Raw genomic sequence first — 27,815 nt, 5'->3', positions numbered from 1 at the left:
GGTTGCACATAATATATCAAGCAGAAAATATAAATGCTAATCTATTCAATGGGATGGGAAATTCTTTACCTTCTGATGATGGAGATATAGTAATGGTATCTGTCCTTGGTCCTTCTCCAACTTTAGTCATGGCTGCAACACTGAATTCATATTGCCCATGCTTATGCAATCCTTCAGCTTCATAACTTGTATGCTGAGGGGGCAGGCTTCTTTTGTATACCTTTATCTCAGCTGCCCCCCCTATTGATCGCACATGAAGATTATACGTTGTAATTATGCCATTGGCTTTTTTAGGAGGGAGCCAGCTAACTATCACTGATGTAGCTGAGCTAACAACAGATTTAATGGCTGCTGGAGCATCAGGAACTGGAAGAAAAAATAAATCATGATGAGTTAATGTTCTGTATCGCACAGTACAAGGTTCATTTGATTGCTTAAGAAGGAAAAAAAGATCTTACCATCTTCTGCAGTGGTACAAAATAATGGAGGGCTTGCTGCCCCATCACCTACTCTTGTGTAAGCCAAGACTTGGATACTATAGTTACTAAACTTCTCCAAGCCGTGCACAATCACAGATGTAGCTGTGGTAATTTTTGTTTCTGGTTTAAAAGATGCTGCAAAAGATACATTTCTCATTTTTCTGTCAGATACAAATAATTAGTAGATAATTTTAACTTGATTTCAATCAAATGGAGAAATGACAACACTTATTGATGGCTAAATGGCTAAGTAAGTAAATGGCTCTAAATTTCAAATAAGCATGCTTGGACTTGGTAAGGCACATACACGTTGGAAAATTAAAAAAAACAAAACATGCAAACGCTGCAAAAGTAGAACTGAAATTCGATTCACTGCATCAAACCTTCCATTTTATAAATGCTGCCTAATCATTCTACTTTCAGACAAATTCCATTGAGTAATGTAGCATCTGTAAATCTGCATATGCATTTTTCCATGAAATAAACAGGGTTTCTTCATGTTTTCAGGGACTTCACATGTTTTATAAATATTCAATGCATTTTGAAAATGCAACAATAAATCTGATATCAAGTATCAACTTAGAGGAATGTTCTTCATTGAAGTATGGGTTTCATAGTATAGCGCAAAACTCTAGAGTTTGATATTTAAGAAATGTAACTAAAAGTAAATGAGCGTTTTATTGAAATCAGAGGCATTGAAGAACATAGAGGAAAGTACGATTTTTCAAATTGAAATATAATGGATGACTGATATTTGCAACAAGAAATAGCTCAATTTCATCAGAATAAGTATCAATGAACAATACGTCCCACAAAAAAAATGTTGCATCTTTGAAGAACAGCTCAAACATTATGAGATGTAAGAATTTAAAACCACCAATATACAACAAGAGAAGAAATTGAGGCAGTATCTGCTATGCATCCTTAAATGAAAGTTGGGGTAAGTTAATATGTATTGCAGTTTTATGACAAATCAGGCCAGATTTAAAATGACTGGCTCTCAATTTATGAAAAATATGTATTTCTCCATTGAGGGTTGATAAAAAAGTATCACTTTTCTTAAAACAATGGCCAGAAATTTGGCACAGTTGTTGCGGGTAACAATGAATAAAGAGACATGAAATACTATCTGCCTAAGAGAGTCATGACAGAATGCATGTATCGGAAGGGACTCCTAAAAAGAGAACATTACAGAGAGTTGAAGAAGAGGGATGGAAGAGCAAATATAATATATGAATAGAATATGACCAACCAAGTACACTGAAGCAGTTTAGTCATACAGAAATGCATTCAAAGAGAGCCAGTTTCAAGAAGCCAATTTGTTCAATATCAGACACACACCTTTGAGCTCAGTGATTGTGCCTGTCCACTCCAGGAACTACCAGGAAAATATTTCTGAATGAAGATTACAAATCATGGAAAATTCACAACATATTGTTGGTATTCTGACTGGAATATGAATACCAAACAAACAACTAGTCATCTGGACATGACTAATTTTGAAGCAAAGAAATGGAAAACTTAAATGAAGCCATTTTCAAATTTTGGTATCACTGGAATACATAATTTTGAGAAACAGTAACTTGAATTTAATCCATTGAATATGTTTCCTACGAGATATTTCACATGAAACTTACTAAATACAGTGAGCAAATAAAATGATTGAATTCAATGATTAGCATTTTTGTCAGCAGTTCTTAGACTCTAATCTTTGTATGAAAAGATACATGCACTAACATTTGATGTGATGTTTCTTAGCCATGATGTAGCACCTAAGCCTTAAACATAAGGGCATGTTTGCAGAATTTATACTAATTCCACAGAGCTTGGAAAATGAACCTTTGATGCAAAGAAGCAAGTTATAATGGCAGTAAAACTGACATTGACAAATGAACTCATTTTGACAGATACACCCTAGATCATCTAAATATCAAGACTACTTTATGGAAGGCTTCATTATAGGGTATCTGGCATGCACAAATAAAAAAATTGAGGATAAATTCAGAGATTAAAGCGGCCATCCAAAATGCTGATTCAATATAGTAGCAGATAATTGATGTAAATACAAATTCACTTAAATCTTGCATGGCTTCATCATACCTTCAATAACCTCAGAACCTTCCCATATAACTTTGTATCCTTTAAGGAGGCCATGAATGTGGTTTTCTGGAGGAGGATCCCAACTGACTTGAAGGCTTTGAGAGGTAAATGCTGTACAACGCACATCTTGAGGTGAAGTACTAGGAACTGCATAAGATGAAGTCAAAGTAAGATTAGCAATTTAAAAAAATATAATCACTTTAAAACACATTTAAAATGTATTTAATATGAAACAACACTTTATGCTCACCATCCTCCAATGTGTATGCATTGACTGCTTCAGATGCTGGACCAGAACCTAAGTTATTGATGGCAATCACAATAACACTGTACCTTGTGAACTTTTTTAATCCTGAGATAATGCACTCACCACCACCTCCTTGTAATTGACGGAGGGCAACTGTTTCATACTGGTAATTTTCAGACAGCAACCTTGAAGGAAGAAGACTTGATTTGATTTTATGATAAATGAATATTTTCAATGTATTTAATATGCTGAGAAAAAATTATTTGATGCAATTTCTACAATACCTCTCTTCCCTGTATCCAACACTATAAGAGAGACTGTCACCATTCCACAGTTCTCTCTCAGGTGGGTCCCAAATGACATGAAGTTCTGTCGAACTCAAAGCATCTACTCTAACATTTTTGGGTGAACCACCTGGCTTTTCTCCATCAGTTGTCACATCTAAAATCTAGAGAGGTGAAATAATAGAATGCGTTATTGAAATTGAATACACTTAAAGGCTCTGTTTTTAAAATAAAACGGTCAAAATAATATTAAATCGATTGCCAGTTCAATTTTAGAATTTCAGTGGTATTAAATATAAATATGCATGGAAAAATTTAAAGTGAACCCCTCGTTTTAAAATACAAACAATATTACCAGAAGGTCACAGTGCAGGTATTAGAGAAGATAAATCAACCATACATAAGCAACACAGAGGAAATCATCCTGAATAAAAAATACCTATCTTTGATACATACTTGAGATTTCATAGAATAAAGGTCATGGGGATCATTTAAAACTTAAAAAGTCGCAAGTCTGATGATCTTAGCAAAAAATGTGTAACTGACTTACTTAGGTTCAATATGTATCCTAAAAATAATCAATAAAAAATGAATTATTATTGAATACACTAATTTTTGTTTGGAAGGAAATTGCCACTATTTACCCTAGAAGGAAAGGGTAATTGCTTAAATACATTGATAATTGAAACTGATATTTTTGTCTGTTGGAGGTGAGTGACATACAGTGCAATGATAAAACGAGACCCCACGGTGCTCAAATAAACACTCAGTATAGCGAATTGTCGCTTTACCGGAGGTGGAGCAAATAATAGCCAATATATCTTTTGGGAAATCAAAAGAGAGCAAATATAGAGAAAATCATTAAATGTATGCAGAATGATAAGGATTGCATTAAGATAAAAAGTAAGAGGTGGAAAAAGAAAAGTAAGACAAACTTACATCACTAGCCTGACTTCTCCCTAGGTCGTTCTCAGCAAATAGACGAAAGTGGTAAACAGTGGCAGGCCTAAGGCCTCCAATGTGTGCCACGGCGTGATTCCCTGGAACAGTCTGGTGGGATGTATGCCCGTGCCATACATCTAAGATAAATAAAATTCCACAAAATTAGCATAAACTTTTGTACATAAAAACTTTTTATTTGTACAATTCCAAATTATGGGATAATGGCATAGCTAAATGAATTCTCGGAATTGTTTTTGTAAATAAGGTTTATGCGATTCAGTATATATAACAAATATAGTTCAATTCCTTTTATAAGCATTTATGTTGTATTCCCATAAAGAATTGACTGACTCATCCTCTTTCATTACATTCCTACAGCTTTTAATCTTAATCATTACAGCAGAAAGGCAACTCAGTTACCACTCCTATAATGAAATTTGGCTTGGCGAAGAAAGAGGATTAGGACTTAGTAAAATAATGCTCCAAATTTCAGAATTTAGCCTGAATTGGAAAAGCAGGCAGAATTCATGCATAGAAACAAGAGTTAAAATACCTGAACATATCCCAAAAGCGAAAAAACAAGTTATGCCAGCCTTGCCACTGGGTTATGAATGCCAACAACCACTAAGCATCTGCAAAGCTTTTTCAGTTCCAAACAGACAATGACTGTAAATTCTGTTTTTTAGTGCAGTCATTGTGTTCTTGACTTTAGCAGTCTCCTGAGGATAGCCCAAACTCAGGAATGGTGGGGTTTCGTGGCCTCCCACTCCCTTCACAGGGCATACTAAAGATTTGCAGAAGTTAGACCTTATCCATATTTCAGGTTAAGGAAAAGAAATCTCAAATCGGGAAATAATGTTTACTATCGAATTTTTCAACTATACATACTGTTTTGATTGAAAAAATAGGTAAGCAAACATTAAAACAACTGATTAGAGCTCTTCTGTGTCCTCGCGATAAATTCCTGTTTGAACAAAATTGCGAACACAACTGTCTACGCTCCCTAAATGTCTTAAAACCTTATGTAGTCCAAGGAAGTACCGTAGAGGACAAGGTCATCATAAATCAGGTATACGGTCGGTACTACATGAATTCTGGAAAAGATAGGCATACGAAAGTGTGAACTAATATAACCCGTATGATTATATAACCCGCAATGCATACCTGATTCACCTGGAGTTCATGTTACAGGATATAATTGAAGAGAGAATAATGTTACAACTGCAGCAATATTCGTAGTGATTTTGTTCCTACTCTTGAATGACGTGTGCAGCAAAATGACACACAAATGGTAGATAATTCCCTCCTCATGCTACGCTGCCATAAGATTTTTTCCAGTTGCTTCTGCACTGGTGAAGCGTCTGTAGCGTAATGTAAGTCCGTGTGCCTGGGGTGCTAGGAGGTGCTGCTACTGGCCAAAGATCGAAAAAACACCCTTGATAGACAAAGTGAAGAAAATTCATGAATCATATGTTTATCCTTGACTCAATCCAATGCAAAAAATCTGAAATTTTGCTACTAATTGGAAATTGTGTCGATGTGAGAGACAAAACTTGGTCGAAGTTAAATCTAATATCCCCATTACTTATGGCAGTTTCATACGTACTAGAATATATTCTCTTAAAATTCACCCTTCACCTGCTGGAAACTTAAATGTACCATTTACTATTGAAAAAACATATAAGAATATACGGGGACGTCTTCTGACCTGCTCTCCCAAGGCTTTTTCATCTTTATGGCTCAAACACTTTCTTTTGTGAATGCGTGGCCACCCTCCCTTTGCACCCAAACTAGTCCCTCCCTTGATTCTTAGCAGTAGAATTCTACTCCCTTGCACCACTAGTCTCTCCTTCAATTATTCTTTAAAATCGCTCTGGAGACTGGATGCTTGAAGTTAGACGCAAAGAAGAGCTTTAACCAATTTGTTCATTATCGACTGATTTCCTTGATGTTTAGAATCAAATCAAACTAAAAATTATAATCAAACTTAATTTAACATTTGTTTTATGGAATTGGGCCACGAAATAATTTCACCAAATTATCCAAAATTCCACTAATCTGTTCCATACTGGGCTGGGTCCTCCTCGTGGGCCCTTGAAATAAGGATCGAAAAAGGATTACAAGAGTCTCTAAACTACTCTACCCTACTCGTCTAGAAAATAAAAGGGTATGGTTTCCTTATCAAATCCTGCCAAAACCGGAAGATTTGCCATCTGGTCACCGCAGTACAATTTGCCTCACTACAGAACTATTTAGGGTGCAGAAAATAAACTCGCTTTTTGCGAAAATTCGTATTTAGCTCATGATTGAAGCCGATAATCACTGCGACTTTTCTTAAAGATATCGACTTTTCCCGATAAATTTCTTGACCGATGATCTCTCAGGTAACATCATGCGTTATTGGCACCAAAATTTGCCACCGATGACTGCATTGTCGATCTCAGTGTTCTAAGTGTCGTTCTGACAGGTTTTATCTCTATAGATGACGCTCATAATGACGTCCTTTATTCAGAGTTCTTTACAAAGGACAAGATATACTTGCCGCACAAAAACACTACACGATTAAATTATTTTAATTAAAAAATAAATAGAAATGTTACCTGAAGCTGTTTTGTACTCCACTGTGTATTGGGTAATTGGGCTGTTACCATCTTGACTGAGAACCCATTCAAGTTTGACAGATCGACTCCCTCGCTCAATGACTCGCAAGTTTCTTGGGAAGTCTGGAGGTTCTGCACATGAGGAAGTAATACTCAGTAAATGAATGTGTTATATGTCTATGGTGATTATTAACAATATTATTATAACTATAAAATAGGGGGACAAAAACACAAAAATTTGAATCAGGTCGGGTTTAGTTATATATACAAGGCTTCTTAAAAGGCATGCAAGTATACACACATGATTAGCTAGCCATAAATCAAATTAATACGAAGAGGACATAACATAAATAATTTATTTTACTTCAAGTTATGTCAATTGATACGGAGTAGGCTTAGAGCTCTGATATTAGAATTTCTTCATAAACTTTACTATACCGCACTATACCTTGAATGTAGAGGTGAATGCTAGTTTCATCCCGGCCAAATGCATTCGTAGCGATACAGTAATACCTTCCACTGTCTTCACGCGTGGCGGTAGAAATCCCGAGCTCTGAAACCACAACTCCATCGGTGACATTTATCTCCTTGACCGTGTACCTAGAAAATGACCACGTAGTTCAAGGAATTTTATGCAGACGCTTATTTAACTCACCAAATATAACACTTTCTATGATATTGTTAGCCTCGTTTAAGGGTATTTGGATGAATTTTTAATCGAAATCATCAGAAACCTTTGTCAATACAAAAATACATGGTTATAAAACACGGATGCAGAATACATAAGATATTATCAGCATATCAAAATGTGTTGGCGTGAAAACATAAAACAGAAAATTTTGTTACGCCCGGAATGATTTCTTCATTATAATTCAAAGCATTAAAAAATAGGCAACAAAACTATTGATAATAATATGTAGTAAGGACGATGCTTAGGAACTAAAATGATAAAGAAAAATTGATAATCGTTAAAATGGTATGCCGCATGCAAAATTTACGGGCAATACTGCCGTCGATTTTTAGGATTAGTTTCTTTCTATTCTTAGAAATAAATTAGGAAATGTTTTTAATATTAGGCAAAAGCATTAAAATTCGAAATATCTATGATGCTCTGAATTTTATTTTTAAAGATAAATTAATTCGGTTTCTTGAAAATACAATGAGAATGGGTGAACAAAATATTCATCCAGTTCAATACTCTACGGCATTTAAGTATCAAGGAGTAGGGCAAAACACAATTATTCCATATTTTTAATACCGCATTAAACATATTTCATTTGAATAGGCTAACACTTCAATTTTTGATTGATGTTGATATTTTTCCAATGATATGGCGTAAATCCAAAACTCATTACCTGTAATCGGTAGCTGGATCTAATGAACTTCCTGCTTTCCGCCAAATTATTTTCATTGGCTTATCTCCATTCACTTCACACCGTATGCTTGTACCAGTACCCAGTCGAGTAGTTTGATTACTATGCTTTATAGTGAAATGTGGAGGAGCTGAAATAGAAAAATTTTACTCGTTGAAAGTTACATATTGCCCAAAGGAAAATTGCGATCACTAATTGCATAAATAACTACCAATGTGCCTCTATTATTCCACAATCGAGCATAAAAAGTTGACACATAAGTTACAATGAATTTTTACGAATTTATATGAATATGCCTTATGAAAAAATGTGACAAAAGTTCAATGGATTTCAGTGATGTTCATACTATACCTATCGGTCATTAGTTCTATCAATTTCATAAGTGCAATTCTATCACAAGCTATCAAGCATACAGTCACTAGAATGAAAACGAAAAAATGAACCGTTAACCTGAAGTGGATATCAATCAACAGTGCATCTAAATTTGAAATGGACTTATGCACGATGAAAATGGATTGATAACTGAAGGTGTGTACAGTAAGAGTACACAGTTGTAATTAACAAATATTAAGTATGGAAATAAATAAGAATGGAAAACGTTACATAGCTAATTCGAGCAGAGATACTTCGTTGCACTTTGCTCTCTGCTTTTTATTTCAATTATGAACCAGTAATACGAAGTAAACATCGTAGAAGTCAACAACAAAAGTAAGCATCGAAAGAAGGATATCTTACCATTAACCGTGAGGAAGATAACTTTACTCAAACCAGCACCGATTCCGTTGACAGCCTCGCAAAGGTAATAACCCTCATGGTCTTCATTTAGGTGAGGAAGAAGGAGAGTTCCATTCGATTGGATGATTCTTATCCCACTGGACTCTTGGGAGACCAAGTCCCGGTAGTTTCCCGGCCTCTGGCCTGGAATGAAAGGTTGCCGTGCTTACTTTTTTTCAAATATTTTAATCGGAACTGCCGGTGTATCTAATGTTGATTAATGTCTCGGAATTTCTTTTCAGGGATTTTTTTCAAATATTTGTTTACTGATTGTAATTAATCGATTGATTACAATAAGTAAACAACTCGTTGCAAAAAAGTCCGGAAGAAAATATAAAAAAATTATTAAAACGTTGGTAAATAACTTGCATATCATTCTTACGTGTATACTCCGAGACGTTAATCAACAATGAAACATTGAGATCAAGAAAAAGAAAACAAAATCGGTGTATCTTACAAAAGCCCTGCACCATTCGATTTACTAAAAGTACGATGCGTAGCTCATATTGCATGGCAGTATTAACTCTGACTGTTGTAAAATAAAGGCTTCAACTAAGAAATAAGGAGACGACCGTGCATTTAAAAGACAGACTTACCAACAGCTTTCCTCCAGGTTATGGTTGGATGTGGAAACCCATCAGCTTGGCAATGAAGAGCAAATGGGATACCTTCGGCAGCTGCTTCATCTTGGGGTTCAACTATCCACCGGGGTGGCACTATTGTGAGGAAAAAGCAAAGAAAAAAAGCACATTAACAATATGGAATTGATATAATTTCAAGAAAGCACATGGCGTGCGTGATAGCTCAAACTACGTAACAAGAAACTTTCTCTTTGCTTTGAAAACTGTCATCATTATGAGAAAAATATATTTAAATATTATTATTTACTTTGTGGATTGAAATTTGAAAAATTGTAAGAAATTATTGAAACGTTTCAAGTAGATAGTAATTTGTGAAGTATTACGTCAAGTGTTTCCAAGAGAAAGTTTTCATTGCACGATAAAAAAACAAATTTCACGACATTGAGTGATCGCATAGCATTACTGGTGACTCTTGGCCAATCAAGTGAGCTTGGTGTGGTGGTTCATGACACTATGAATATTCGTATAGGGTTGTGCTTTCAGTTATTTCCTTTTATTAAGGGAATTTATGCATGTTATTTCCTTACAACGGTGCAATTAAGCAGCTGCCCAACCAGAAGCAAACATCTATGTTCAGCGTCTGCTTCCTATTGACTGTAACGCACATGCAAGGATGGTGATATGGTAGGTGAATTCTAGTAGGCCAAGTTACTTGATACTTCGAAGGCATCAATGTAAGTGATTTGCTTTGGTGCAAGGCTATGAGGCAGGTGAAGGATGGTGCTCATTTTGCTTGCATGTGTGTTTGCAACAAGTCAGCAAGCCTGATAAGGTGGTCACCAATATTATCCAAAAACTCACAGTGCTAGTTTAGACAAATTGGTAATCAGAGGCACACAAGTGATGTACATGGACTTGCTCACAGTGTTCATTACCTTACAGAGCATTCTTCAAATCCTATACAGTGAGGGCATTGTGCGAATGGATGTCTGGTAATAAATTCTTCCGCTGCACATTCATACATGATGCTTTGCTCAATGCTACACGTGATGCTGTTACAATACTCGTGAATTATACTTATTAATTCTGGAAAGAAAGCTGTGACAAAGAAAAGTGAAGTGCTTGTAGGCGTTTTTCAGGCACATGCTGTCAAATATGCCATGCACATGCAAGATTTTGGAAAGTCCTACTTTACCGCTAACCACTAATTCCGCAGTATGCGAAACTTCTGCTACCGAATTCTTCGCTAGGCAGGTAAAATTTCCTGTATGGCTAGAGGTGACTCTTTCAAGAACAATTGTACTAGAATGAGCATCTATGCCTATGATCTTTAAACCCCATGAAGAAGGGATGGGCTCAGAGTCTTTCAACCATGATATGGCAAATGGAGGATCTCCTTTTTCAATAACACAAGTCACTTGAGCACGAACTCCCTCAGACAGGTCCTTGTTAAAAGAAAAAGGAGCTATCCTAGGTGGAACTGGAAGAACCAATAAATAATAAAATGGTAAGATTCATATCCAGAGAAAAACAAAACAACTTATAACGAAGAGAGTACAATAAAGGAGAAAAAGACCACAACAAGAGGCTAGAGAGAAAACAAACGGAGTGGTACATGAAACATGATAATTTATCTGGCACTCAGCGAGAAGAAAACTCACTGGAAAACTTCTCGTTTTGTTCTAAGCGCAAAAATAAATTTTTGAATGCGTGGAAGAACCTTTGGTGGCAATAGAAACCGTAAGAAATCAAATATATTACCACCTAGTAGATAATAAAAGGCCACAAAAAATAGTGAGGCGTAGACAAATTGGCCAGCTATTCAAACATATATTTTTGAATACGTGAAAAAAAACTTTCATGGAATGAAAAACTGCAATTAATGAAAAAATAATACCACCTTGTAGATATTGAATGCTGAAAAAATAGTGAGGTAAATTGGCCAGTAATTATTGATATGTTTCATGTATCACAAATGCTCCTAGAAGAACAGGAAGTGTCAGGCCAGCCAGTCGCAGCTTGAAGAGAAGACGATGAACCTATGGGGAAACTTTTGAAAGCATTTACCATGGACGAGCAAGGGGGCAGATCGGACCGTGGAAGCAGCTTCGTTCTCCGCCACGCACGAGTAGTTGCCATTGTGAGCAGGTGAGACACTCACAATGCGCAAGGCCAGATCAAACTCCCCAATCTGGTAGGTGCTCATCAAAACAGCCGGATCCTGGGAGGCTGCGTGTCCCATCCCACCCATTTCGCCCACGGACCCAGCCCTCACCGGCAGCCCATCCTTGGTCCACTCAATGCGAAGGGGAGAATCCCCTTCGCTTACAACACAGGTTACGTGGACTCGTGAGCCAGCCTGTATGTTTTCTGGGAAGCTGAAAGGCTCAATTTTAGGAGGGACTGAAAGAGCAAAATACATGCCGCTGTAGTTGGCGCAATCAAGGGAGAGTAAACATTTCTAATGATGAGCACAATTTTTATTTAATTTTTCAGAAAAAAAATTATTTGCGTGGCTGTACAAAAAAAGGCGCCTATTCCGGGATTTTGAAATACAAAAAAGTAGTTTGCTCAATACGCAACAAAAAGGTAAGCATAGTTTTTCCTGTATGACAAGTATAATACAAATTAAAGTTTAAAAGCGTTAATGGTGCATGAAAAAATTGGGATCGGAAAATTATATGCTTTATTTTCATATTGTATTTACAACTAGATAATTTATGAATAGAATAGTTTAAACTTTATCTTCGAAATGTATTATATTTAAACCAGGAATTTACTCCATTAACTGATGCTACTTAGTAAAAACGAATTACATTTGCCTGCATTAATCAATTCACGATTTTTTAAACTTTGACAGATTTTCACGCAAAACAACAAATAAATTTATTCAAATCATGATATTGCTTTCACTTGTGGTAAAATATGACCAATTGGGAAAATACGCTGCGATGTTTTGTTAGCATTTAGAGAGCTTGAAATGACAAAGATAAAATGTAATGACCGGAATACACATCAGTAAATGCTGTAATTATAAGGTAATTATAAAAACTCATACATGACTAACGTTGCTAATTTAAATGTCACATAATTTCTGACCAGTATATATTTCAACTTAAATATTAAAAATGATCGCTAAATAATAATCATTTTTATATTGAATAAGGCCACTTCACTTTAAGCATTACTTCTCTTTCAATCATTATTCACGAAAAATGAATTTTGGGCCGCAAGTTTTAGCAGAGTTAAAAAAGTTCACTAAAATATCTTAAAATATACATTTTAGCAAATTCAATGGACGATTCATAAAAATACTAAGAATTTATGGAATTTTTTGCCCTATGAACATGTATAAGCTCATTGGATTTATCGTGAAAATAATTACTCTAATTGGATTAGTTATGAATTGGATTTATAAAATTAATTTTTATAACCCATTCTTCCACAAATAAATTAAAAATAGAATACTTTGATAGCATTACAAAACATTATAATATCCATTGAAAAATAATTTCAACTTATTCAGCTTATATATATTGCTAATGTTAATAATGTTAGCACATGTTGTTAACAGCATGAAGTAGTCTGCTCAGAAATTAGCTTGCCAGCTCAGCATGGGATTAAACTTCGACTGGAAAAATGATTCTAAGTGCAACTACATGTAAATTTGTGCCACATATTCAAATTATTTGCAACAATTCAAAAAATTAAATAAAATTCCAATTAAGTAAACTTAATTTCGTACATTGAGTTTTTCTTCTGCTTCTTTGAACCGGTTATTTACCTAAACAGAAAAAATTGCATACTTACGTACTTGTTCAGCTTTACCCTTGGTGAAGAGAACAGTTAAAATCACTCGTTTAGCTAATGAAATTATGAATGCTCAGCTTAAACACTGGATCACTCATATTGTTAGACCAAGACAATATTTGAATAACCAGGTTGTTAATGCGACATTTGAAATTTTTTTCTTAAGTGGAATTACACAGGCTAGGGCTAGAAGGATAGATGAATCTTTCAAATTTCATTCAGAAGTGAAGTCATCCTATACAGGTATTTGTAAACGGGGTAATGAACTACAGAAAACTCTTTATCTCAATGATCCAAATTAGTTAAGTAAGAGAAAAATTACTCAAAGGCTCATTGAAAGAGAAAGTGGCTCACGATATCTGGGCAGCCTGGTATAGTGTAGTTGCAGAAATATTTAATTATCATATAAGATGAAGCAAAATTATGCAAGAAAAAATATTTTCATAGTCCATAACTAAAATTTAAAGTACCGGATCCGATTTTGGCTAGTCATTGGCTTGATAATTTTCTTAACGTAAAGCTTCTCAAAGAAACCTGAAGTTTATTAAGCAATTGAAAACCGCCATACGTGTACCTAAAATGTTAAATATTGAAAAATCCCCTCAGAATATTATATTGACATTTTCAATTTAATTTAAGATTCTGGAAATTCCATTTCTTTTCGACTGTTTGATGATATTCCTTTATTCTACGTCGTTAATGACGATGACATGACGATAAATTATTTTACTCTTGATACACTTATTCCGTTCCGCACGCATTAATTAGCGTTTTTTGTATATAAGATCAGAATTACGTTTAAAAATACATCAGAATCTTGCGAAACTGTAATCTCTGCCCAACAGTCACGTCTTTCAGCCCACGAATAAATCAGGAAATTTCAAACCTACAAAATATATCGGCCATGAGTCTTCCCTTAACCCAGCCTTTAACGTAAATGCTTCTAACAGAGCAATAACAACATCATCTTTTTATTCTAATTTGGGTATTAGAAGCTACCTCTAATTGTTTCAGTTCCAAATTCAAGTCTGCTTTATATTTTGTAAAATTGTGCTCGATATCTTTCTTTTCAAATCAGTGATAAAAATTGTTTCGTTGTGTTTAAAATATGGATGAAATTTAATGAAAAATAGAGCAGCATGTTGAATTTCAAAGAAGAAGAGTTACATTGTTTTCATAAAAAAACTAAATCTGCCTTCATTACTGGTTGTTAGAAATGCCCTTACTCTCATTCCTCTCATTTTGATTCCTTTTGAAATATTCAGCGAGAGATTTTCTTCTTCCCATTAAAATTTCCTTCAAGAAGCAAGTAAAAAGATTACCTTTGACGTCGATGTCAACCGTTTTCCGATCAGAGTGACCTTGTTTGTTACGAGCCACACAGGCGTAAGTTCCCTGATCGGAGTTGCTGTCGACTCTACGGATGATCATAGTGCCATTAGATGCCACTTCCTGTCTTCTGTTTATTGGTAGGAGTTGACCATCTGCAAAATAAATACAGGTAAGAGTTCAATTAATAAAACAAAACAACCATAATTAACAATTTAAAAATGACAATTTCATGATAAGGAAGTCAGAAATTATTGAAAACTATAATCATAAATCGTACGGAGAGAAAATCTTAATAAAAGTGCGTAAAATATGAAAATAACAGCTTGGAACTGAAATGGGAGGATGAAATATATTATGATATCAGAATCAGATTTTATCATAGATCTCAAACCTAAAAAATATCGATTTTTCAGAAGACTTATTATTTAATAGAGTTTGAATCAGATGCAAAGGAGAGATTAAATCATCCAAGATCAATGCGATCAATAGAGGTGCCGAATTTTCGTAAACCGCGATGGCGCGAAATGCATTTGGCGTCACGAAAATGCGTACGTCGGCGGCGCTTCTCCGCGCGAAATTTTGATGGGACTCTAAGAAACCCTTGACCGAGTAAAAAACTTTTGTGAGTTTATTTCTCATTGAGAAATACAATCATACCAATATATAATTCAAACACAATGGAAGATCGTCGTTAAGCCCACGCTATTATCGCTTTTATGGAATCGAAGTCTTTTTACGAAATTCCGTGAAACGATACATGTCGGAGATCATATTTATTCAAAACGAACCACGGTTTGAACTTCGAGGGTGACACTCCGGGGAATGCCCCTGATGAAAATTTACGGGAAGTCTGTACATCATGGTATGGTATGGTATTTTACGCTTTCAGTCAAGCACAGTACTTACGTCATTTTAATAGCCCACCGATGCCTTCTCTTTAGTAGGATAATGCGGTAAAAATGCTTTCATATGCGAAGGAGTTGACAGTAATGCCATGGAATAAAATTTACATGATATTTTCGACTCCATAGCAGTCATTCTTGCTAATTGTTTTCAATTTTTTGTGTGCGCTGTGTTGAAACACTTCCACATGACATTGTCAATTTATCTCTTCCTGTCCTTGTGCGTCCGACCACCGATGGTCACTGGTGTCCGGTGAAAAGAGCTACTCCATCCGCTCCCTTGAACGCTTAAGAGTTGCGATGTCTCCTTGAGGAGAATTGAGACAGAGCATTCCCACCGGAAACAGTGGGTGACGCGCGAAGTAACGGGGCTCGCCCCTCGACGCGCAGTTCGTTTGTATCTCCTTTCAATTCTGTTTTCCTCCTCGAGCATTGCAATGTTTAAAAATAACTTTTATAATATTTTATATTATAATAATTTTATAATATTATTTTATAATATATAATTTAATAATATATTAATAATAAAATAACTAATATAATATATACGTTAATAAAATTGAATATTATCATAATTCTTGTCGTAATTCCTTTTGTTTTGCGTGCAGAATTACGGCATAAGAGTTTAAAAAGGTTAGCAAGCCAATATAAAAAACGTCCGTCGACAAAAAGACAATTTTTGAAACACATGACTGGCTCAACTTAACCGCGTCTCAAATGTTCCCATATTTTCCTATACGACATTTTTTACCATATATTCAATAGCGAATTTATTCTACTCCAAAATTGATTGAATAAGTAAGTTTAACTTCATTCTTGAATATGTTAGAAACTGAAGGTTTCTGGCCTATTGAAATCCTTATATACGTACATTTATCTGAATAAATAACTTGAATATTTTATGACAAGCTACTGATTTGTGCTAGTGCGCTCTATTAAGAAAAAAATGATGAGCTTCTTTTATAATTATAACAATCGAAACTATATCATAAATAATTAGTAGAAATGAAATTGATTACCTTTTTCCCAAGTGATTACACTAACTGGGAAACCGGCGACAGGACATTTAAGGATCAGATCTCTACCCGCAACAGCAGAAATGGTTGGCATAGGGCGTATGTGAGGAAGGCCTGGAAAATAAGACATAAATTATTGAAACAATTCCCAACAAAGTAATGGAATGACGTTAAGTTGGCCTCGTGAAACTACCGAAAAGCATCATGGTATTCATTAAAAGTTGCATATGACATACAGTGCTACAAAAATATTGCTTCTCGAACTTGTATTTGATTTTATTATCTGTTTCTATGAATTACAAATATGATAAATTCAATGGCAATGCCTCTAGTTTATTAAGGAAGAAAAACTATCATGGATTTCAAGCTTAAATTGACAACTAAGGCCTTGGATATTACGTAGGATAGTAATAAAACGCTTACCGTATATATTCAATCTCGCAGAGTGAGAGGCTGAACCAACGCGATTGGATGCTGTACAGCGATACTCCCCACCATCTTCCACTCTCACAGTACTGACGTTAACATGACTGATAACATCACCGTGCACTGTCACATACTGGCCAATCAATAAACTGAAAGAAATAAATGAGTGCATTTATTCTTGTTCAGAATATGAAACTAATGGGTTAATGAAAGAACTTCGGACAGACTAAGAAAAAGCATTGCTTTCGAAGAAATTTTATATCTTAAGTGAAAAAATCCTCAAAGGAATTTATATCCATCACTATATTTCCAGAACAATAAATTTTTGAACGCCACGTGCTTACAGACAGCTGAAGACAATGAAATACTGACTATGTGAAGCAAACAGAATTCAAGAGGTTTTGCATTTTACTAACAAGATTTTATCAATGCTATGAGCCATTAGTATTTAATAACACTACATATTATTTAGCATAAAGTTAATCGTAGAAATAAAAAAAATACAATTCGCAAACTATGTATTTGGGATATAAGAAATTGATAAAATAAGTTTCAATAGATATGATCCTAGTGTGAAATTGAATAAAAGGATCATCATTAGCTTTCAATTGCTTATATGGTGTTATTCCATTCTGCCAATTCCAGCCAACTCGTTTAAGACCATTACGTACTAATTCCAGTAACTAGATACCAATAGAAAATGAAGTCAACGAAATATAAACGCGAAATATGAACTCTACTTGTGATTTCAATGCCTGTACAAAAATCATGAGCCACCGTATAACACACTAAATGTTGTTGTTCTTACGATACAATTATTAATATATTAAAAGGTAGATTAACTTCTGCAGCGGTACTCACCGATCATTCTGCGGCAGAGGAAACCCATCAAGGTTCCATGTGAAATGTGGAGTAGGATTTCCTGCTGCAATACACTTCAAGGAAACTGAAGGGCCTGGCTGCATAGTTTGCTCGATGAACTTGTACACCAATTGTGGATATGCATCTAGAAAAAAGAGTTTGTTGAATGTACGAATGAAGTACATGTAATACAATGCGAGATGAGGTACATCTGAAAGTTTACACGCAAAAACTACGGTAATATCACGAATATACATATATAAGCATTACATACATGAATAAATATAAGCACTACAATATTGATCACTACGTATTTGGCTATCAATAATGATTACAACGCATAAAGTTTATATCATCACAAGTACATTAATATTTTTTTTTAAATCAGAAAATATTTTATTAACTGATGCAAATGTCCTAAGCCTACTTAAAAGCATCATGTGATGAAAACAACAAAATTTATTGATTAATTACTAATACAGGTCATCCACTAGGTAGAAGCTACATGAATATGAAAAACATATCATTCCAAATAACTGTGATAAAATTTTAATCATTGGCTTAATAAGCTAACTTTCAAAACTATACCACGTTTGGAAACCCTCCCACCTCTTTGGTAATTTTCTTGCTAAATAACGACGATGTTATTAAATTGCATGGTCTGAAATAATTTAACACCATCTAATCGTTTTCTGAACGGATGTGTATCGTTAATTAAATTCTGCTTCGAACTGAAATCTAATTTCAGGCAATAAATTTTTAAAATTCGCAAATAACTTGAAATTGTTTGATAAATGACAATTTGAGATTATGGAGCAAAATATTTACTCAGAGGGGATTCTGACTATAACGAATGTAAAGGCTCCTATAAGGTGAAGATATCCGCGTTGGTAGTTACTTATTATACTTTTTACTAAGCAAACACAGAGAAAACAGCTCAAGTCAATTCAGGGGCGGATCCAGGATTTCTTTCTGGGAGGGGCACAAGCAAGGCCGTATCCAGGATTTTGTTCAGGGGGGGGCACAAGGATACCTTGTTATACAAAACGAACGAAATTATAATGGGACCGTATTAAAAATCTATCATATTTTTAAGGGTCTGGGGGGGGCACGTGCCCCCGTGCCCCCCCCCCCTGGATCCGCCTATGAGTCAATTGATAACTGCAAAAGTATTTAGAGTGAAATGATAATATGCTCTTCACAGCATGAATGGTAACGATGTTTTTATTTCAGGCCTGGGATATTTCGCTATTTTTAGTACTAGTTCAACAGCTCAATTATTTACATTATAATGTACCTCATTTCGTTAACTCATTATTTTTAAGAGCTATTCGAATTAGACCACAGTCATCACTACTGAAGAGTTAAAAGTGCGGTAGATGACAGCACATCTGCAAATGCCTGAAAAATTCTCTATCGTAAATCAATTGGCGATCGGTAGGTTCGTCGAAGATGCATCAAGGGTGATAAAATGACGGGAGAATCAGAGTTGTGCGCTCTATGACATGTTTATTCAAGACAGCAAACCCGGCTGATGCCATTTCCACGCGTCTCTCGTCTGTGCAACGGTGGTCCCCCTCGCCTATGCTGACGCCGACACTTGGAATTATACGTTTGTTAACACGTGAATGCGCGGTCGGTGAAAACACATGTAGAGGCCGTCTCGAGAATCTTGGGTAGCACCATTCGTGGCTCAATCGACCACACTAATATTTACCTGAATCGAGGGGGAGGGGGGCAGTAGGCTAGAGCCTAGAGTGCATATCTTATGATCTGTGTAAACAAATACAGGATGGAACATTTTGATCCATTTATTACTCACACACCCCTGGATTCCCACCTAGCGAGCAGCCATATGCCTTGGAAAGTAAGTCAGCAGCGGCGAGCGATGAAAGGAAGTCGACAAAAGGTGGGGAGCAGTCATTAAACTATTTTAATATTCGTGCACGTGAGCACAAGATATCACGTCAACTTACCTCCAAGCCGCAGCTCAGCCGTGGCTTGCGCTGTCTCCAGATCGTTCCTCGCAAAGCACTGATACATGCCCTTATCTTCGCGCTGTACCGACGTGAAGAGTAGCTTGGCGCCGGAAAGCAGGAGACGGAAACGGCTACCGACGGTGCCGGACCCGCCGGGCCTCAGGGGGAGGCCGTCCTTGCGCCAGGTGAGCGAGGGCCGGGGCAGGCCGGAGGCGACGCACGACAGCTCGGCGGACCCGCCCACGTCCACGGTCAGCGAGGACGGGTGCAAACTGACGGAGAGGGGCACGGCCACTGACAGCTCCACCTCGACGCGCTCGCTGCCCGCGCTGTTGTTGGCCAGGCACGCGTACTTGCCCGCGTCGGAGGCGGACACACTGCGGATGACGACCACGCCGTCGCGGATGTGAACGCGCTCCGATGGGACGAGCGGGTCTGCCACGCCACGATGGCCTCGCGGCTCCCGGAACCACCTGCAAACGAGGGTTTAGTAAGAGGACTGCATGGAAACTGCGACAGTCCGTCTCATTGAGGCTTGAATTGTATTGTCTTTTTTGGGATCCAACGATTTGATCTTTGGATTTTTCTCTTTTATAGAAAAATCATCCAAAATCGTTGGCACAACAAATTATGGTTTCACTAGTAGTGAACCCAGGTCGTTTTCATAGCGGCGAGGGTATTCCTTATCCCGCCCTTCCATTCCTACCCCTACCCTGGAGGCTTCGACGGGCTCCTATCGCGGCGGCACCTCCATCCATTATCCTTACCATTCCACCCCCCTCCCCGGGTGCGCGGGCGTATCAGTTGAATTACTGGGTCCCAGCCCGGTGCGTCGTAACCTTCTAAGGACCCCCTTGTGCCATCATTGGTGCCACTTTTGGGGACTATCCAACGAAATGACCGATGGATTTTTCTAATTATAGAATAATCTTTCATATTCGTTGGCAAATTAAGTCATGGTCTCGCTAGCAGTGGGCCCCATTGTCCCCATGGCGGTGCGGGGTTTTTCCCTATCCTCCACCTTCCTTTCCTATCATTTCCCTTGAGGCGTCGTCGGGCTCCCATCGCGGCGGCGCCTCCTATCCTTTTTTCCTTCCTAAGTCCTTCCCCTCTTGAGATGCACGGCCAAAAAAGTCACTCACTGTTTCCCGGCCCTCAGGAGTGTAACCTTTGAGGGCCCACCCTGGGTACTCATTCCCAATGGCCCTCGAGGCGTCGAATACTGTAACCACGGGACGATGACAACATATCTACAGAAAAATCTATCGAAAATGTTTTTGTAGAATATTCTTTTGTAGATGGCGAGAACGGAAGAGGAAGACCTCGAATGAAATACATGGATATGGAGCAGTTAAAGAAGAATGTGGAAGACAAGAGGTTTGGGCAATAATTACTTAAAATTGTGAGGAGTAGTATTGAAAACGTTATCAATTTTATGTATTACATTAAAATGAACGGTAGCCCCAATTATATCTTATTTACCATTGGAATGCGAATCGTTCAGCCCCGTTTATGCTTTTCCGATGAACTGATCGAATGAAAATGTTCAAAAGTTCTGATATTTGTGCAATCACATGGGAATTTGATATTTAAGGAATGAAAATTTGCTAAAAAGTTCCTCAATTATCTTGTAAATTTTAGGCTGAAAGCATGAGTCCACAGGCGTAATTGTCCACCATAATGTGAGAAAATACGACGGGCTCGGGGGATGTGTCACGTCCCCTTAAGGTTTCAAACTAATTCAAATAGTTGTATGAAGATATCATTACCAGTATCTCGGTGGTGGATATCCTTGCGAAATGCAGGAGAGTACAGCTGTGTCGCCCTCTTTCACTGGGTTCAAATGCACACGGTCCGTAAATCGAGGAGGGACCATTCCACGATGCTCTGAAATAAATGTGAAGAGACAAGGTAAGAAAAGAAAGAATGAAAATCGACCATAATAATGAGAATCGACCAGATAACAAGACCAATATATAAATACCGGCTAGCCACCTTAATAACCGTGTGGCAGAAGGTGTCTGGATAGCAACCTTTCACATCCACGAAGGTACTAAACTTTACGTCCAAATTGTGAGATTCCTGACTAATAGAGTTTGACCTGGCGTTCATTAGACCAGTATATTGTTCGCGGGGAAATTGTATTTAAATACTTACCCGTTTAGAAATATCTCCATTATAGTATCGTACCTGTTAAGCATGGAAATAAACGCGCCCCTATCTCTTCAAGTTCAGCGGCGGATTAAGGTTATGGTCGGCGGCACCGTAATTTATCGAAAAATTGAAAATATGGTAATTTTAAAGGTGGCTCTCCGCTTTAAGTTTACATTTCGTCAGCTCAATTAAAACGTTTAAAAATAATTGATGAATATCTAAAAGCCACTTTTCTACGCATGCAACACCTCAGACGCATTATTGCTATGAGGTATTGCATATCACTTACGTGCTGCGGTAAGCAATGAACAGCCACCTTTCAAACCTTAATCCGCCTCTGCTCAAGTTGGTATGAAAAGTACCTACTCTTGATGCCTCAATCAGTAGGTGAAATAGAATTTATACCACCCTTCCATTGCGTGTGGATATCATGGTTCTGGAGAAACACCTGTAAAGACTTAGTAACATTGAAATTGAATACATTTCAATTTCACGTGGAATTTGAGACCACGCAAAGGCATGAAAGTTTTATGATGCTCCCAAAAATTTCGTTTAATTTCCCTGACTTAATAAAGATGGTATATAATAGGGTAATAAGCATGACATTCTCATGATATTGCTGCGGACTAGATGTATTTTTGTGTGTTCTATTTAAAATTTCCGGTTAATAAAAAAATCCAGAATATGTAGTAGGAATAACATGGCCAACGCCTGGCTAGAATTGGCTGGTAAGGGAGCAGGAAAGGAAAATCTATTTTGCCTAGTATATTATTGGACAGGCCTGGTCTAGGTACACTGAAAACCCCTCCGGCTGTCTGGAGGCGAACGCAATACAGCCAGAAATCCAATAAAAATTGAAGGCGGATTACGGTCTGGTGGACGTTGGTGGAGGCAGCTATCCTTAAATGAATTACTAGAGGAAATTAAGTGAGCGAACGAGATCTAAACCTGCTTATAGTATGCTTAGCGGCCTCCTTCCAGTCAATATATCTGTTTTTATCCAGCCACTTTCATAAATACTCAAGAATTTTATTAAATTGCGAGGAGAAATAGTTAAAATTATTTATGTACATATGCTCTAACCTGTTACGACAACACGCCCTTGAGTTGAGCTTTCAACTGTTCTTCCAGTTACATGATGAACTGTTCGGCACCTGTAAGACGAACGACTGTCCGAAGGTGACACGCCATAGATTAAGAGTTCTCCCGTTGGTAGCATGTGGTATTTTCCATCTGTAGATAAGAGAAGGAATTTAAAATGAACTTGTTAATTATGTCAGTTCCAGCCAACACGTTTAAAAACATTTATTACTCAGCCCAGTGAGTGCATACCAAAATATAAGGAAATCAACGCAATATAAAGGCGATATTTAACCATGTTTGTGATTTCTATATCATTATGAAATTCATGTGCTGCCGCATATCATTCAAATGCAGTTGCTCGTAAAATACAATTGGAAATACATGTTATGGTTGCGCATATTCTGCAGCACGCGTTAAGATGAAAGACACTAACTTTAAATGATTTAAAATCATTTATAAAAGCAAAAATACATATTTTACTATTTGTAATGGCTTAACACATCATTTTATAATAGTTTCAAGCTATAGTTTCGACGGGATTGCACGCTAAAAGATATTCTTGAAGTTCTATGTAATGATAGAGTTTAATGACTCAACATTTATTTCAAGAAAAATAGGTTGAAATCAAGTACAAGCAGAGTGAGTAGTGGCGGAAATGATACATTACCACTGTCCGGACTGGGATAGATGTTGAACGAGGAGTCTTGTACCCAAGATGTTATGCTCACGTGGTCCTTGACGAATGTTGGAATATCACACTTCAGAACTGCTGTATTCCCATTCATGACGAAAGCATCGTTCACTTGTACCTCGTAGTTTTGTTTCACAACTATAAGAAACATAACATGGCCTTAAATAAGGAAATACAAGAGAAAATTAACATGAATGAGAGGGGATTGAGAAAAAAACGACTGCTTTGAGAGAAATGTTAACGGGTCAAGCTAGCATTGGAGGAATTTGTGAGTAATAAGGTTGATAAATGGTGTATTAAGCTGAAGACTGGATGAAAGAATTTAGGAGTGAATTAGGTAATGGAGAAAGTGCTCGTCATTGAAATTTCACTATGTATAAAATTGAGACCGTATTCAGAAAAAAGTTCTCGGGGCGTTTTTTAAAGGAAGGGAGTATATTTCGGAGGGGGAGATGTATTGGCAAGGAAAGCACTTTAAACCGTTAAACTCGTTCCCTTCCGCGGATTATTTTAGCCGAAATCATCCATTGCGCAAAGTGTTCTTCTTTTTCCATTTTCTTTAATACTTTGGATGATTTCCATTCAGGTTTTCGTGTGCATTCGGCTGCGCCGTGTCGGTCACGTCACATACGCTATAGTCACAAACGGCGCGCTATGAGGGGTCAATTTCTTCGGTCATCATGACCGAAACGTTAGTGAACGTGTCTAGTATACGGGTACTAGCCGCGATGATAAATTTACGGAGTCAACCGCAATGCAAAAATTGTGTGAGAATTCCACAATGAAAAAAAAATTGCTCTCACCGGTATTCAAACCCGGGTCCCCCGATTGCCGGTCGAGTACTTCAGTCAGTTAAGCTACCGAGGCGTCAATTAAGCGTCAGTTAAGCTACCGAGGCGCCCTCTACGGATGTTTGAAGGGGTATAAGGAAGGGGAATGACACTTCGGTAGCTTAAGTAGCTAAAGTACTCGATCAGAAATCACGTGATCCGGGTTAGAATCATCCAGGTCAAGGCGAGTGATTTATTTCTCTGTGGAATTTTCAAGCATTTAACCGTATCTTCTGAGCATTAAAGGAGGATTTAGAACCCCGATACCTCCCCACTCGGCACGGCCAACACTTGAATGAAATAGGATTTTTTCGTCACAGATTATCCATGAAGTTTATTGGGAACATGAATCGGGTTCCTCAAATCCCAACGCAAATAATAAAATACATGTTGCAAAAATATGTCTTCGTCACAGATTATCCATGAAGTTTATTTATAACACGAATCGGGTTTCTCAAATCCCAACGCAAATAATGAAATCCATATGGTAAAAATATGTCTATGTTAAACTTTGAGCACTTTTTGAATGATTCAAAATGATCTTTATATAGCTATATCTATGATGTCCATAGTACACACAACTATGAGAAATATAACAAAACCTCAAATAAGAATATATATATTCCGATTAAGATGCATGACAGGGGATTATTGACTCTTCCGTGACTGTGCCGGGTAACTCAGGTACCCTAAATTATGTTAATGTTTTAAAAAAATATATTTTTTATTTTGTCTCTTTGATATATTTTGCAATTGAGCTCAACCACTTTTTCTTTATTTAGGCGATGAATGATTTGTTTACATTTAAGTTGTTTTTTAAAGCTTAAATTTTTACTGGTGGGGTAACTGAGTTACCCCGCATAGCTGTTGACGAAAATAAAAAAAATACTTGTTTGTTATGTGAGTGCGGGGATAAAATTGAATTCAATAAATTTTACTATATTATAACTTCAATAACGCCAATTTTTACGTGATGGCACCTTTTGTACTTGTTTTTTCAAAGCATGGTAGTCAATGTACAATTGCAATAGCAAAACATGAAAGATTCCTGCCATTTCGAGCAAAATCAAATTAAAACCCTAAATAAATCCTACAACGTATTTATAAATTATACAAAACGAGATTTTATATCATTAAAAAAAAAGATTATGGTGTTGAATTGTAGGAGAGACTACAATACAACACACAATCGCATATAAAACAAAAATATTCATTTTTATAAATAATCATAGCCATCTTATTAACATGATCAAAAGAATTATCCTCTTATGTATGTACCTATACTTAAATGTAATTTTATTTGAAATTCTAGCTTGTAACTTTTAAATGTTTTACTTTTCTTGTAATTTCATTACAATAAAATTTGTGTATTGGGTTTACTCCCGTGAAATAAATATTATTGTTATTGTGTTTAATATTGTTATAATTAATGAATTATTAATGGTTATTGATAATTAAGTCTAGCCGGCTTAGTGAAAATACAATGACTATATCTATGAAGAACGATTGGTGTCTACATAGAGTTTTCAACATAGGGAATCCGCCGAAGTGGGCGAAAAATGTGAAATTTCCAACTATTAAAGATTTCGTCATTTAAAAAAATCATTAAAATTACTAAAATAGGTTGAGAGAAATACCAATTTATCTCCAGCATACAAGTAAATTGTAGACGATAATAGCTAATCAATTGAAACATAGCCTGCCGCCTCATATGTGATCAAGGTAGAGGTTGAAAAACGACTACTTATGATTGGAGTAGTAAGAATATCCACTTAAACGAACAATTTGTTGCACAGATTGATTTCGCAGCCAGAGGTTCGAATGCATGAATTTGAGGATTTTTGGCCGCAAATTGTAGTTTGTGATGGTGTTTTATAAGATAGCATTTTTTCTACTCCTAAGGAAGTACCGATATCAATAATAACGCCGGCATAAATACCTAGAATGAAACGGCCCTAGCAATGCAGCTCAAATTACATTAGTTTAAAAGTTGAAATACAAATAGAAATGCTCAAATAAGTTAGATAGCGATTTTTTCTAACTTTATAGTGAAGGACCGTCCCATTCCAACAAAAACTCATACCATAAAGTTCTTATATTTACATAAAACCGACGTAACTGCATACAAACGCTGCTAAATACATAGGGGACAAAATTTGCATATTTGTTTTCCTGATATCGCAACCAATGCTAATAATTGGAGATAATGTTGAACTAATTTTTAAAAAATAGTTATTTACTCACTGCTTTTGACTGAATTTAATCCCGACGAGTTCTTCCTTGTTGTTCGAGCTGAAAAGGCTAACAGCACGGCGATTTTTGCCAAAAATTGCTAACTTTTCAACAAAATGTCTATTGGGTTTCAATATTGAATATATAATCGAGTTTGAATATTGAATATTGTGTTTTCATCTACATGCAGCACTTCATTTATTACCGTGTTATTGATTTTTTGGCTACCAAATGAAAGCAAAACCAATAGAACATCTCATTTGTTCAAATTCTCGTGTGTTTAAAAAGCTACGATTTATTTTAAGCGCAAATAGATATATGAAGAACTTTTTCCGCCTCTCTTCACACAGTAAAACAAATAATTAAATTTAGAGATAAAATACCTCCCAACGTGAATACGCGTTTTAAACCGAATTTAAATCCACCAAGGTCATTGCATTCATGTATGCATTGGTATGGCGCCAATTCAGATACTTGGTATGCATAAAAAAGGAAATCGAATGAGCAAAATTTAATTTAAAAATCAATGGTGATGGATATTGTGTATATTTGTAATTTTATAGAGTCTATATGACCATAGTGAAATGAAACTAGGACTTATTCTTCGAAAAGATGCCATGAATATAAATCTAGAACTATCCATAGCCATTTCTGCAATGTAAGTATTATAAAGTTCTCGGCTAAAGCTTATTCATTATCAATAAATAACATTCGGTGACTTAGATGAAAATCAGGTGAATTATATGTTTTTATCATATCGTCATCTATAGGATATGTATTTAACAAATTTAACGCTATTTAACTCATGCAGTTGACACTGTAATCTTTCAGAATTGTGGCAAATCATCCTTAACCGAAAGTTGTCGCGCGTAGAGTTCTGGTGGTATAACTTCATATCAATGCGAAAATATTAAATTTTATTTGGATAAAATACATACCATAAGAAATAAATATTAATCAGAAAAATTAAACTTTTACTATAACATCTGAATATATGACTTGAAATGTATACGATTTTTTCCGGGTCTTCCTCCGCGTATATCTCCCAGCAACTAATTTATTTCTTGCGATTATCGATGCGCCTACATCATCATTGCACCATCATTGTAATTTTTGTTG

At 36.3% G+C, this 27,815-nt stretch overlaps 1 protein-coding gene across 1 annotated transcript in view; it reads right to left on the bottom strand.

The window, feature by feature from the left end:
• Positions 1 to 27,815, bottom strand: part of LOC124170892 (Down syndrome cell adhesion molecule-like protein Dscam2) — a 507,776-nt gene that overhangs the window by 52,541 nt on the left and 427,420 nt on the right. The window contains exons 5-24 of the mRNA XM_046549919.1: positions 23,611 to 23,772; positions 22,944 to 23,093; positions 21,476 to 21,593; positions 19,704 to 20,179; positions 17,728 to 17,872; positions 16,864 to 17,015; positions 16,444 to 16,554; positions 14,513 to 14,674; positions 11,448 to 11,783; positions 9,396 to 9,515; positions 8,761 to 8,943; positions 8,008 to 8,155; positions 7,101 to 7,252; positions 6,653 to 6,784; positions 4,050 to 4,189; positions 3,111 to 3,274; positions 2,830 to 3,011; positions 2,580 to 2,726; positions 459 to 614; positions 70 to 366 (exon numbers count right to left, since the gene is read on the bottom strand). Of these exons, the coding sequence (XP_046405875.1) occupies positions 70 to 366; positions 459 to 614; positions 2,580 to 2,726; positions 2,830 to 3,011; positions 3,111 to 3,274; positions 4,050 to 4,189; positions 6,653 to 6,784; positions 7,101 to 7,252; positions 8,008 to 8,155; positions 8,761 to 8,943; positions 9,396 to 9,515; positions 11,448 to 11,783; positions 14,513 to 14,674; positions 16,444 to 16,554; positions 16,864 to 17,015; positions 17,728 to 17,872; positions 19,704 to 20,179; positions 21,476 to 21,593; positions 22,944 to 23,093; positions 23,611 to 23,772 (3,633 nt within the window). The remainder of the gene's footprint in view (positions 1 to 69; positions 367 to 458; positions 615 to 2,579; positions 2,727 to 2,829; positions 3,012 to 3,110; positions 3,275 to 4,049; positions 4,190 to 6,652; positions 6,785 to 7,100; positions 7,253 to 8,007; positions 8,156 to 8,760; positions 8,944 to 9,395; positions 9,516 to 11,447; positions 11,784 to 14,512; positions 14,675 to 16,443; positions 16,555 to 16,863; positions 17,016 to 17,727; positions 17,873 to 19,703; positions 20,180 to 21,475; positions 21,594 to 22,943; positions 23,094 to 23,610; positions 23,773 to 27,815) is intronic.

The sequence above is a fragment of the Ischnura elegans genome, chromosome X (assembly GCF_921293095.1).
Source record: "Ischnura elegans chromosome X, ioIscEleg1.1, whole genome shotgun sequence".
Classification (NCBI taxonomy): Eukaryota; Metazoa; Arthropoda; class Insecta; order Odonata; family Coenagrionidae; genus Ischnura; species Ischnura elegans.
Note: the sequence above shows the minus strand (reverse complement) of the source record. Positions and strands in the feature narration are given on the sequence as shown.